This window comes from Vicia villosa, linkage group LG1 (assembly GCF_029867415.1).
Source record: "Vicia villosa cultivar HV-30 ecotype Madison, WI linkage group LG1, Vvil1.0, whole genome shotgun sequence".
NCBI classification, from domain to species: domain Eukaryota; kingdom Viridiplantae; phylum Streptophyta; class Magnoliopsida; order Fabales; family Fabaceae; genus Vicia; species Vicia villosa.
The window spans coordinates 77,607,776-77,621,558 of NC_081180.1; the positions used below are offsets into that span (position 1 = coordinate 77,607,776).

Below are 13,783 nucleotides of genomic sequence, written 5' to 3' on the forward strand. Positions count from 1 at the left end.
CTTTGCAGCAAAGGTATTATTGATAGTTGTGAATTGACAATGATCCCAAAATGAGAACTTATTGTAATAGCCTTTAATTAGGATTGTTGGATCTTTGCATTTGTCTTGTGGATAGCCTGGATCTCAGGATCGGCTTTTGTACTTCATTGTTTTTGGAATAAAATTCATTTATTTGCTCCAAAAAAAATGAACTCGAATATCATGGTCGTGTCAAATGAATATAGAATAAAAAACTCAGCCTAGCTTTCAATTAAATGTGAATAATTATAATTTAAACACAAGGAAAATAAATGCTGCAATTTTTACATCATGAAATGGCATGAGACTAACAAAGGCTGGAGTAACTTCACTAGGTTTAAAGAAGTATAATCTTCAAACTACAAAATCTCACAAGGAAATTTAAATAACTGGGGAACTTTTGACTGCTCCTGTAAAAAGATGTACATCACTATGTGATCGGTTAATGTGTACAGAACCTCTCCCCAAAAAACAATCATGCAATTATTTGAATAAATATTACCAAGATAATATTACCACCGACAGATCTGTGCCAGCATGATTTTACCTCTAATTTCCATTCATGAATCCTATTTTCCACCCTTACTATAGCTGTCCTTTAATGTGACGGTTCTATTAAAAACAAGCTTTTCTGGAGTAGAGTCCTGATCAACCGTAAAATAGCCTGGGAATGCAAATACAATGATCATGTTAAGCCAAAAAAGGATGAAAAGGAATGAACTATGGAACCATAAGTTATCAAAGTACAGTACCTAATCTTTCAAACTGGAAACTGTCCCCAACTTTTGCATCTCGGAGTGATGACAAACCAAATGCATTTGGAATTACCACTTTGGATTGCGGGTTAAGATCACCAAGCCAATTGTCAAGTTCAGCAGGATTCTATTCAAGTGATTTAGATAAAAGGCACAGGGAAATATCATTAGATACAAAAATAAAAATGCGAACGAGTACTCAGCCAGATAGATAACAAACCTCTGATAGGAACAGCCTGTCAAACAGCCTGACTTCGATCTTTAATGGATCAACTTCGGGAGAAGTTTGTGCAACCCAATGGAGAACACCCTATAAATAATAATTTCCGAAGATGATCTTACAAACCCTTGGAGACGCTAATTTAAATTTAAAATAACACACATAACGAAGTTTGTAAACCTTAGGCTTTGTCTTCTTTGAAGGATCGTACTCGGCCCGAATTTCAAGAATAGTCTCGTTATCATCAGCTAGAATAACTTCAGTGCATTTTATAGGAAATGCATATCTGTGCAAATACCAAACATTTAGAATGAATGGACAAATAACTTTCGATACAGCGTTCATTCATTCCTAATACTTACCTGAGTATCACAGATTTATCAGGAGCAAGGCCATAATAATCTTTTGAATCTTGCATACGGAAATCTGTGCGTTCAATATATACAACATTGGAAAAAGGAACCTGATAACAAATAGATTGAAAAAAATCAGACATACAAAATGCAAGGCTGCAATATCATATCAAGTAGTAAATAAGCTTAACTATATATTGAAGTAAATCTAACGGTTTATCTGATAGGAACTACTACTGGTTCAAATTCAATTTATATTCTCTAGGGCATACAATCATGCGTCATATCCATAATACACAAGCTCATTTACCATTCAACGCATTATCATCCTTGATACCATTCACCAGTACCACCAGCGACAAGCTCATATATACAGAAAGAGAGACTTAAAGAGTGATATTGGAGTAAACCTGACAGTGAATCTGATAGGAACTACTACCAGTTCAAATTCAGTTTATATTCTCTAGGGCATACAATCACGCGTCATATCTATAATGGACAAGCTCATTAACCATTCAATTCAACGCTTTGTCGTTCCTGTAACCACTCACTGGTACCACCAGCGACACGCTCATATATGCAGAAAGAGGAACTTCAAGAGTGATGGAGCTATCTATTATGGATCTTGGAAATGACAAGCTTCCTCGCCATAAGATCCAAATGGTAACTTGCTCAGTGACTGCTGGTATTAAGGTGAGACAATCGAAGAGGGCATCACACTTCAACCTAGTTTGCACAAAAAGGGTCATGCTTCATTGCCAAAATCACTGGCCTAGTCTTTTGCAAGCAAGACGGGAGTGGAAAAGTTTGATCAGCCAACGGTAGTTCATGCCGCCATAACAACTGAAAGGGGGATGGATGGATAGAAACTGCAGAACACAATCATAGCCTACTTGACCTCTGGGCCAAGCCCAAAAACAAGGGAAAGTTTTTGTGAAATGAAGGATGGGCTTAAGCTCTAATCCGTAACAAGAGGTCAGGATACAGAAAAGTAAAATAATATTCTAAAGCTTAAGTTAATGGCCCAAACCCATCTACCTCAGAGATTAGGTATCAAGAAAATGAGCAGCTTCAAAAAATTCAAAATGTTATTTGCAATGACTAGTAGTTGTTGTTGTTGTTATTATTTGCAATGACTAGTAGTAGTGATTATGATGTTTAAGGTGGGTTGAGGTCTAGCACAATTGCCTATGATATATTAAAGCAGAGACTAAAATCTGGTGTATTTGACAACTTGAGGGTATGAGTTATTTTTTAATTGACACTGCTGGAGATAGGGACTCCCAAGACAGAATTGATTTTCTTGCTTGTAAAACTACAAACGTTTCATCTTAAGGACAAGGTTTCAGGGGGGATATTTTGAATCTGAACAAGTTCCCATCGGAATCAACCCAATAGACAATAGTAGAGTAAAATTAGTTTAGTACATTACCTAAAATTTTAGAACTCTAAAAATATCTGTATTCACATGCCCAATTACCTTGTAGAAAGCAGATGGATCATCAGCTTGAGCATCAGGCCATTTTTTTCCATCAACCTCAATTGCAGAGTTGGCTTCAAGATTAGTAATAACAACCTACAAGATAGAAAGCATCAGTCTTAAGATAGTAAAATAATATACATAGAAAGAATTCAAACAGAAAAAATACCTTGAGTGGATGTAGGACAGCCATTGTCCGAGGAGCGGTTTTGTTCATTTCTTCCCTAACATGATGCTCAAGGCGACCCACGGATATCAAAGTGCCATCACTGTAGAAGTTAGAAAAAAATTATTTGAATTATGTTCTACTGCAATCACATATCCAGCTTACTTCAATTTCAATGCAAAACCAGAGTGTATCTTGGTGTGCATGAGAGACAGCCAATGAACTGAGCTATACAAATACATCTTACAAACAAAAAAAACAGCCAAGGAAGAATTAAGAGATGATGCAAACAGAACACGGTGTCCATGGCGAGATGATAAATTTTGAAAAGGCAACTCTACCTATTACAAGAACATCGATGATTCTATTAAATTTTACTTTAATATCATTACTTTATAATTAATATTATTATTTTGCTTAAACTAAAACTGGCAAAGCTAATACCACTGCAGTTTTAGTGAGGCCATTTAAGGAACCTACAGATAAGTTCTTGATGCCATAATACAGTTTCTGAAACGAGAAAAAGGAGATAGAAACTGAATTGAAAATTCTGATGACAATAACTATATATGATAATTGTATGATACAAATATTTATAGCTAAGTATAACAGCTACACATTGCTGTAACTGAATGCTAACTGCTCCTCAAAGAAATGACAGCTAAGCCTAACTGTCTACAGCTTCAACTAAATGTTACTCAGAATACTAATTGTGGTATTCTACAGAGACATATGTGACTGTGTGAGAGGAAAAGGTGTAGTATAGTCTATAGATACTTCGATTATTTATGTTTGATTTTATCTAAAAAATAGAAAAGAGAAGGCAATGTCATAATATCGTAATAGTTAACACTCTTCATATGGAGCAAAAATGAGGATAAGCACAATTTAGATATGAATTACAAAAGCAAAGTAATTCATGCTTCTAGCGCTTTTCTGGGTTAACTTAGAAGCAGTCTTCTTATAGAGCCTGTTGCGCTGACAAATAATGTATTGAAATTTTATATCCTACCTTCTAGTGATTCCAATTCCCCGAACAAAAGAATTGATTGCTGTTGAAGTCATGCCTCTACGCCGCAAACCGGCTAATGTCATCAGGCGAGGATCATCCCACCCGTCAACCCATTTTTCAGTAACCAGACGATTAAGCTTCAATGAAGAATAGTTCAAAATTAGAGACTGGAAAATTATAGACAGTACAACATGGAAGCTAACATATTAATACAATATCAAAAAATTTTGTCTTACCTTGCGCTTTGACATAACCGTGTTAGAAATGTTTAACCTCGAATATTCCCATACATAAGGTTGGTAAATACCTAATGCATGTAACAACCAATAGTATGAAGCACGGCGTGTCTCAAACTCAAGAGTACACAGCTGCATGAGATGTTGCAAGATTAGAAAATATTTCAAATAAATAAGTTGTCAAAATAACTATACAAAGTCATTACCATAACTTGAATCAACACAGCGGGTAAACTATAATGATAATGCATCAAGAAAATACACAGTATGTCACCTTAGTAAAGAAAAAATGATGGATTACCCTGGCAGAGCTCAAAAAACAAAAATGCAACTAGTAATCTTAATAATAGTTGGTCAACCGTTCATTAAAACAGTCACGGCAAAAATATGAAAGTAAAACTAGAATCACTAGGTCAAAGAATTAAACCAGACTCCTATTTAAATGATCACCAACATAACCCAGCTTGAGATCAACAAACAGGCATGCAATACAAGGCAAAAACACTAGAGCCAATATGCTGTAGGATATTGCGGTACATAAACTACTATATGAAAACCAGTCCAAATTTCTTATATCACTTGAATTATACATGGCACACTTATACCAACAAAACTCCAACTGCTTTAATGAACAGTATATTGTGTACTACCCAAAACTGCACATTATATCAAATGACTATATTTGGGGGTTGATATGATTTAAATGTTAAAAATCATAAAATAAATATTACTACAGGAAGAGAACTTAGGTGTCTAAGCTTCTTAAGCCTTATCTTTGAGGTATTCAAACATTATCAACTTTGCCAAAGGATAAATAACTACAAAAACCATATCTTTAAATATAATAAAGTAATAAAACTACACAAATTAGTGGATGAAACTTACTGAATGTGTGACATTCTCAAGTGAATCCACAATGCAGTGAGCATAATCATAACTTGGGTAGATACACCATTTGTCTCCAGCATGAGGGTGTGGAGTAAACTAAAGGCAGAAAGGATTCACACCATAAGATACTACTGTCTCATTGGAATTTTATGAAATCAAACGTATATAGGTGTGGCCTTACCTTAATTCGGTATGCAATAAGGTCATACATATTGTAATTATCACTCTGCATGTCTTGCTTCATTCGAAGCGTGGCTTTTCCTTCTTCTATAAGGCCACTTCTCATATCTTCAAAAAGTTTCAACGATTCTGAAACTGGTCTGTCTCTCCAGGGACTGTTCAATTTCTTTTCCCTATACTCCTTTATTTCATCAGGTGTCTACAACCAAATCATGAATAAACAATGCTCATTTTATTACAACTAGTGCAAATATTATAACTTAAATAATGTAATTATCTCATCTCCATAAGTTACTCCACATTAATTATTCTATGTTAAATTATACATTTTACGCAATCAAGATTCTCAAATCCCGATTCAGCAGCCAATTGCCAAAGTGTTCAGTTTTGGTGCTTCAAATGACTCATTTACAGTCAATACATCTTATTACAGCCACCAACCACCATAAAGGAAGAACCCTATTGAACATTTAATAACATAAATGAACAATTTAGCATTCATTACATGTTGAGTTGGATACCAACCTGATGATCAACATAAGCACAACCCTTTCTTATGAGCTCCACAGCTAGTTCATACAGTTCTTGGAAATAATCACTTGTGTAAGTGATCTGCACAAATGTGGAGCTGTTAAACATCTAAAAAACTAGGTTGGAATAACAAAATGGGTGCCAACAAACATACCTTGAATGGTTTCCAGCCCATCCACTGGACAATTTCTTCAATGTGATCAATATACTCTTTCTTTTCTGCTTCAGGATTTGTATCATCATACCTGCAAGTGCCACAAGCTATAAAACTTAGGGAAAAAAGTTGTATAACGAACATCCAATCATAGGGATCTGATGAAGGACTTGCATTGTATAGCTTTTAAACATGAAAAATTTGAGAAAAAAGTTGACTCTGAAGGAAGTACAAGTACAGTGAGAATACATCTTTGATTTTAGCATTAAATGGTGTGTATATAAGAACTTCAAATCTTCTTTAGGCTTTCAATATAAATGGTGGGTAAGGATGTATTAGGTCAAACCTTTATCTATCAGCACAACATGAACTAGTATGTTTATTTTATTGACCTTAGACAGATGCACAAAATGTCAAACAGCAGGTCAAGAATAATTTCACAAGATAGGTCAGTAGGCTGCCTGAGATGTAAAAGAGGTAAAGAGGGAAAACAAGTTTCTACCCAGTTTTCAATTCTCACGAGTTTCATGCAAAGCCGGTCGATAAACAGGATAGCTTCGTTCACACTAAGTTCCTACAGCGGGAGGAGGTGCAACCAACCAATGTACATATGCCTAACCAACAAGCTCTTAATGGACCCTGGCCATCAAACATTTTTAACAACAAAAGTTGAACATGTTTTCACTCGTTGGGTCGACTATAAGGATTGATTGACACCGTAAGATTCTGCCATGTTATAATCAAAGATAGAGCCGCCTCTAAATCTCTATGTGGTGTGACCTTTTTAAAATCCTAAATATAAAGAGGGAAAGTGAGGTTGATGTCCTTTATCTAATCTCAATTTCTTAAATAATAGGTAACAAGCTAATGGGCTTGAGTATAAGGCTCAAATATTCCAAGCGATGAAAACCCGTAGTGTAACAATAATATATCACCAACCATAATTGTTTCAGGCCTTCACCAACAACCTCTATCACTTTTAGCAGAAGAAACTCTGGTTCGTTAACAATATATTAAATAAAAAGAATAAAAGAAATACACACCTCAGATAGCAACCTCCATCTCTGTCTTTTGCCAGCCCAAAATCAATAAACATTGCCTGAGCAATAATTATTTATTTTATAAATAATACATCACAGGGAAAAAAACAACTATTTCAAATTGCAAATTACAATATGGCATACAGTATACCTTTGCATGACCAATATGTAAATATCCATTTGGCTCAGGAGGAAATCGGGTCAAAACTTTACCACCTGTTACTTTCAAGTGCTTGTCAAGAAGCGCCTTTGTATTACAACATCTCAGAATAGAACCATCACTAAAAGGAACTTCAGTATGCACCTGAAATCAACATGATACTCGTGATGTGTGCAGATGCAAGCTAATTAATGCACACAATTTCAAGTTGAAGCACAAAGACAGGAAGCAAGGAAATTCCATAATTGTTAAACCATGCAAGAATAATATCCCTGGTCAGAAAGGTTAATTAAATTTACTAGACAGACCAATGAGTAGAGAGATATGGATGTTATGAGCAAGCACAGACATTAGAGTATATCTGAAATGGCTCCATACAAGATAAGCACTCTAACAGTGAAAATTATGTTCACAGCATGAACAGAACAGAAGGAAGCTGCATTTAATTTTTTAAATAAAGAAATTAAATACCTTTAAATTTTCCTCTGGATTAGGGAATATCGAATATGGATTAATATCTTCTTCGGGTGCCTTTTCAGGAGTAGCAACAGGTGCTGCCGTATCCTAAGAATCCAAGTGGAATTGCAGTAAGCAGTGTGATAAAAATGAAACACCAATGAGGTAAACAACTGTAAACAAATTCACCTCTACTTTAGCAGGTTTCTCCTTCTTCTTTTTAGAAGGTTTTTCATTGTCAGCTGCTGTTTTATCACCCAGTAGTTCATATAATTTTGCATCAACGAGTTGCTGTGACATGAAAATGAAAACAACAAAACAAATATGAACAAGACTTGTAATAATAAACTAACCATCCAACATACTACATTCATCTCATAGCTATCACCTTCACAGCTTTTGCATCAGCCCATGGGAGCCTTTTCCGCACGTGCCCAAGTAATTCACCAACTAGTAAGATAAAGATTAAGACATCAAAATTTCTTAATCTGAGCATATTAGAAATTCAAACAAAAGCAAACATCATAATTATTGAATCCATTAGACGGGGAAACTTGTTTAAATACCATTTGTTCGATAGCGTAGTTCCAGAATTGAAGCCTTGTTCTGCTCAAAAACTTCATTAACAGCATGCTTGATATCTTCTGCTGAAACCTCAACACCTGCACATATATCATATTATATCATATATTCATAAAATTAAACTCCATAAATTGCGACACGACAGAACTCCAGAACTAAAAGTTGATGCCCAAACTTAAGTGAAATAAAGCTAGAGTCTCAAAAACAAGACATAAGTTGCGGAAGTTTAACCTAGCAAACATAAATACAAATGAACTGACATAGAGGCTAAATTACCAACCAAACTAAGTATTGAACACTAAGGTCATTTTTATATGATAATGAAAGTTCTTTCTACAATCACCAAACTACACCACAAGCTTAAGATGAATTTTATGCAAAAAAAAAAAAAAAAAACTGAAGTTATATCTATCATACCAACACCACAAGCTTCTTCAAATTTATTCAAATCAAGGTTCTCAATTCCGGTAGTAGCAAGAAAAGATAGAGCCGCATCTAACTGTGCCGTTGTTTTCACCTGCAATGATAATCCGTGTGAGAAAGATAATAATTCCAATGTAAAAATTCACCAAAAACAATCGACAAACAAGTAAAAAATAATATGCAATCATACAAGAACACGAAGAAAAAAAGGGTCAATATTAATATCAAGTACATGACAATTCTAACACATAAAAAGACAAAACCAACAATTTATATCGTGCACACCTTGGACGAAACTACATATTGCAGCAACGTTGGGCGATGCGGCAAGGCATTTCCAGGGTACTTAGTTGCAACCTACAACATTCATTCATAGATAAATAGATAGAGCAATTTCAGCTATTAACAAACAAAAACAATCAAAACCTTGAAGCATTTCAGCTCCTTAATGCTGCATGCGAAACGAAATACATATAACTCACCGTATAGATAAGATTTCCAACTGATCGGCTGCATCCGTCGGTAACACCGGCCTTAAAACAGCAAAGAAACACAAAAAATAATCAAAAGTTTTGAAAGAAGAGAACTCAAATTAGAAAGAAAATAGAATATAGAATGAAATGAATACCTCGTGGATAACAGCAGTGAGATTGGTAGTGACTTTGTTGTTGGCGATGGTATTTCGAGCTGTGCGTTCATCTAAGCCGATCTTTAGAAAGAGATCAAGAGACTTCTCCTTCTCCGAGTTATCTTCCTTCGCAGGCATCTTTTTCTCACGGACTCCGATTGAAGCTAGATGAAAATTAGGGTTTTGCGAAAAGAGTGTAAGAATCAGGCAGCTTTGTTTTAATCACTGGCTAATGGTTTAACAACGGAGACAAAACTTAAAACACGGATTACGGATTTACACGATAATGAATATATAAATAAAATATTAAATATAGTACTAATAAAATACTAACAATTATGTCATAATTCTAATTATAACAAAAATGCAAATAACAAGTTGGTGTTGACATTGAGACAAACAGAAAGTAAGCAAGAAAAGGGGATCGCAAAGTTGAAGGAATAGCAGCGTATAATGTATGCAGAGTAAAATAAAGACGAAGAATCGATTGCAGAAGGAATCGTGCGAACCTTAGTGCGAAGCGAAGGTGGCGTAGCGGCGTGGCGAAGGGACAGCGTGCAGAAACGGAGATGGAACAGAGGAGCGTGCGAGCTGCAAAACTGTGAAAAGGAAACAGAGGAGAGTGTGAAGCGGGGAGGAAGTGAAGGCTGTGACCAGCGGAAATGACGGCGGCGGCGTTAAAGGAAGTGAAAGGAGTTGGGTTAGTGAGAAACTCGTGTGTGTCGGGAAATAGAAATTGTCAATATCTATTTTATCTTTTCTTTTGGAAAAATGGAGAAAAGCATAATAAAAATCGGAGGGTCGGATCAATGTTTTAAAAATTGGACCGGTTGAACTGAAAATCGGCCAGGTAACCGATCTGGTTCGATTGCTAGATTGAATATGTCATTGAACCGGAGTGAATCGATCAAAATTGGTGTAAAGCGGTAAAACCGAAAAAACGAGTAGTTTTCGAAAATAAATAGTTTAAATGCATTTTTAATTTTTTTTATTTTAAAAACTTAAAACAACATCATCTTAATTATTTTAATGAAAAATTAAAATAAAAAATAGAAAATAAAAATAAAGATGTTTCTGATACGGTTGATTTTGTTGTCGATGATTTTGATATTGAAGAAAGAGATACCAACACTGAAATAATTTTTTCTTCTTTGAAATTAAATTTAAAAGACAATAAAGTTATTTATTATAATTTATTCAATTAGATTATGTTGTGATTAAATTTGTTTGCAAATATATACTTTGTAATTTTGTACTGTTTTATTATGTGTGATACATATGTTTAAAATTTAAATTATGAATTTGTGAATTTATTTAGGATATGATATTTTTAAAACACTTAAGTGTCAGTTATATATTGTAGAGACTGAATCATCATGTTCGACATGTTTTATACCTATATAGTTTTGTTATAACGACCGGTCTATTCAATCGAGTTATCCTGTTTATTCTGGTTTAGTCATGCAGTTCGATTAGTGACACAGTGGTTCGACCAATAAACCAGTGACTCAGTACCCTCACCAGTTTGATGTCCGGTTCAGTTTTAAAATATTGGGTCGAACCATCCGGTTTAATCGGTTGGACCGTGAGTCGGATTTGTTTCCGGTCCATTCAACTTCAAAAATTGTAATGTCAAAAAATCGGAAGATAATCGGCAATTCAAATAGTTCCCATGGTTGAATTGTTATTTTGGCTTTTAAAGTATGTTTAGATTGGCTATTGGAAATTTATGGATCATTTTTTAGAGGTTTAGAATTGATTCTCGTTGATTTTGAGGTGTTTGGTTTATCAAAAGTAGAATTGATTTTACCTTCATAATTGATCTTACTTGATATGTGTGTTTGGATTTGCGGTAAGCAGAATTGATTCTAGCAGAATTGAGTTTGGTAGAATCGATTTTAACATAATTGAGCTTAGTATAATTGACTTATGTTTGGATACATTTATGTAAAAGTGAACTGAACAATAAATTTCAGTGTAAAAATCATCCAGAATCAATTCTGAAGGTAGAAGTTACAAATTCAATTTTCAAGTTGAATCAGGAGGCAGAATCAATTCTATTTTTTATTAAAGAAACACCTCAAAATCACTCATAATCAATTATACACCTCTAGGCTCTAAATTTGATTATGGGTCTTCTAAAAATCAATCCAAACATGATAATATTTTGTAGGTTCTGCTTTCAAAATATATTTTGAGTGATTTTTACATTGAAATTTATTGTTCAACTCACTTTTACATGAATGTATTTAAACATAAATCAATTCTACTAAACTCAATTTTGTAAAAATCATTTATATCAAATTTAATTCTGCTATAATCAATTACATTCATTGTCAATCCAAACACACTCTTATATCATCTTCTTTCACAATGCATTACAAAATAAAAATGAATTTAATTTCATATTTATAATAAAGTTAAGAGTGAATATCCATTTTGGTATCTCATAAATATTACACAAGCCAAATTAGTCTCTCACAAAAAAAAATGTCAGTCATTTACAATTAGACAAATCAATTTCTATTATAAATAAAGTGATAATCATTTACAACTAAAGAAATCAATTTCCACGATTAGTAGAGTGATTATTAATAACAACTAGACAAATCAATTTCTATTGTTAGTAAATTGATTCTCATTTACAAATAGACAAATCAATTTCTATTGTAGTAAATTGACTATCATTTAATCAGAAGGGACTCGGGTTCGAGACCTTATTGATACAAATTTTATATTTTATATTTTATATTTAGAATTGTTTAACATTACTAAAAATAATAAGAATTAATTATAATGAATGGACATTGGTCTAGTGGTAAAGATGTAAGATGTGGATTTAAAGAGCCTAAGTTCAACTCTTTATAAGAAGTAAATTTTGCCTTTTTTTATATTATTAATTCATAATTGTTTAAAAATGAAATAAAAAATAAAAGTCAATTTAGTATTTGAAAATAAAAAAATAAAAAAAAATCCAATGTGACAATCTAGTCAGGGTTTAAAACTAAGAATAAAATGGTTTGAAAATATTATTTTTTAAAAATATTAACAGAAGGATTAATATGATCCCGTTTAAGTTTTGTAAGGGATTAAGTCGAGTCTATTCTTTTATGATCCGATTAAGTTTTGTAAGAGATTAAGTCGGGTTTATTTTTTTGTGAGAGATTAATTTAACTTGTGTAATATTTGTGAGGAACCAAAATGGATCTTCGATATAAAGTTAAAGAAAATTAAGAGTTAAAAGAAAGAGGAAATTGAAAAAATGAATGCAAGAAAAAATAAGTTTGAAAGATGATGGAAAAATTTGTTGGTTCATAACTTATAAATGTAAAAACAACAATATAAAAAAAAGTAAAATTTAAAATTGGGCACGAGAACTTTGAGTTCAGTAAAGCTAAGTTCTAAAAAAAGTTATACTCTTAAAAGAAATGTATAGATTAGTTACTTTTAGGGTCAATACCTATTTTCACCCCTGTCATATGGGGTTGGTTTGAAAAATCCCCCTGCCAAAAAAAAAAGTTGCAAGAATTCCCCTAACAATTGAAAATTCTCTCGTTTTAAACTTTATAAAATTTTTATTTTTAAAATCAACCTTGCCACTTGAAGGACTCTATCATTTTGAACCTTGTAAATTTTATTTTTAGTAAAATCAACCTTGCATGTCATATTCTAGAGCGTTTAAAATGACATAATCTACAAGATTACAGGGTTTAAAATGACTGAATCTTCAAATGGCAAGGTTGGTTTTAAAAACAAATTTTTCATAAGGTTTAAAACGAGAGAATCTTCAAATGTTAGGGGAATTCTTGCAACTTTTTTTTTTGCAGGGGGACTTTTCAAACCAACCCCATATGACAGGGGTGAAAATAGGTATTAACCCTTACTTTTAAGATATAAATATAGTAACCATTTAATTAAGGTTTAATGCATCTTTTTGTCTCTTAAATTAATTATAGGTTTTATTTTGATCACTTATTTAATAAACGTTATCTTTTAATTTTTTAAAAATTCTTCTATTAGAATCTGTTTGGTTCAAATGAGGGGAGGGGATTGAAAGGATTTTAATGAAGGTAAAGGGAAGGCAGGAGAAGTACGATTTTTTTTTAATTTTATATTTTTTTTTTATTGTTCTTGTATAAAAACTAGATTTTTTGTCAGGCTTCCCCTTAGGGCCAGAGAAGTTGCTAACGAGAGAATGTTTGTAGTAGCTTTAGGAATTTAGAGGTTGTGTTATGAACACTTCGCTCCTAGATAAGTGTCTTGCTTAACCCTTTTGCGGGAGCCCCTATTTATAGCTTGTTTTTGCCCTCAAGACTTCATTAGAGAAATGACTCTTGGCCTTCTGTCGTTACAGACGTTAGCTTCATCATTAATTCGAGGTCCATTAACTGCATATTCAATCATCAGTTACAGTCGGCTTGCGCATAACAGTTAGACGTTACAATCGGGCTATACCATGACCCTCCATATGCTACCAGTACACGTCCTACGCTGGTGCTCG

The 13,783-nt window shown here is 33.4% G+C and overlaps 1 protein-coding gene across 3 annotated transcripts; it reads right to left on the reverse strand.

The window, feature by feature from the left end:
• Nucleotides 1-226: 226 nt before the first annotated feature.
• LOC131642787 (glutamine--tRNA ligase) lies at nt 227-10,020 on the reverse strand. 3 transcript variants are annotated; one of them, XR_009296027.1, is made up of 25 exons: nt 9,792-10,020; nt 9,283-9,446; nt 9,137-9,187; nt 8,940-9,011; nt 8,649-8,748; nt 8,216-8,311; nt 8,038-8,099; nt 7,839-7,940; nt 7,665-7,757; nt 7,185-7,337; nt 7,037-7,092; nt 5,994-6,084; nt 5,834-5,920; nt 5,310-5,507; nt 5,126-5,224; nt 4,241-4,372; nt 4,005-4,141; nt 2,996-3,095; nt 2,827-2,922; nt 1,356-1,456; nt 1,174-1,279; nt 994-1,083; nt 771-900; nt 521-682; nt 227-428 (listed from the first exon to the last, which is right to left on the reverse strand). XR_009296027.1 is itself a non-coding variant. In XM_058912992.1 (25 exons), the coding sequence occupies exons 2-24, from the start codon at nt 9,418-9,420 to the stop codon at nt 588-590; spliced, it is 2,385 nt and encodes a 794-aa protein (XP_058768975.1). In that variant the 5' UTR covers nt 9,421-9,446; nt 9,792-10,020; the 3' UTR covers nt 227-428; nt 566-587. The 3 variants fall into 3 exon arrangements, 2 of the variants coding, with proteins under 2 accessions (XP_058768975.1, XP_058768974.1); XM_058912992.1 differs by having other exon boundaries at nt 566-682; XM_058912991.1 differs by having other exon boundaries at nt 227-682.
• Between the last annotated feature and the right edge of the window lie 3,763 nt (nt 10,021-13,783).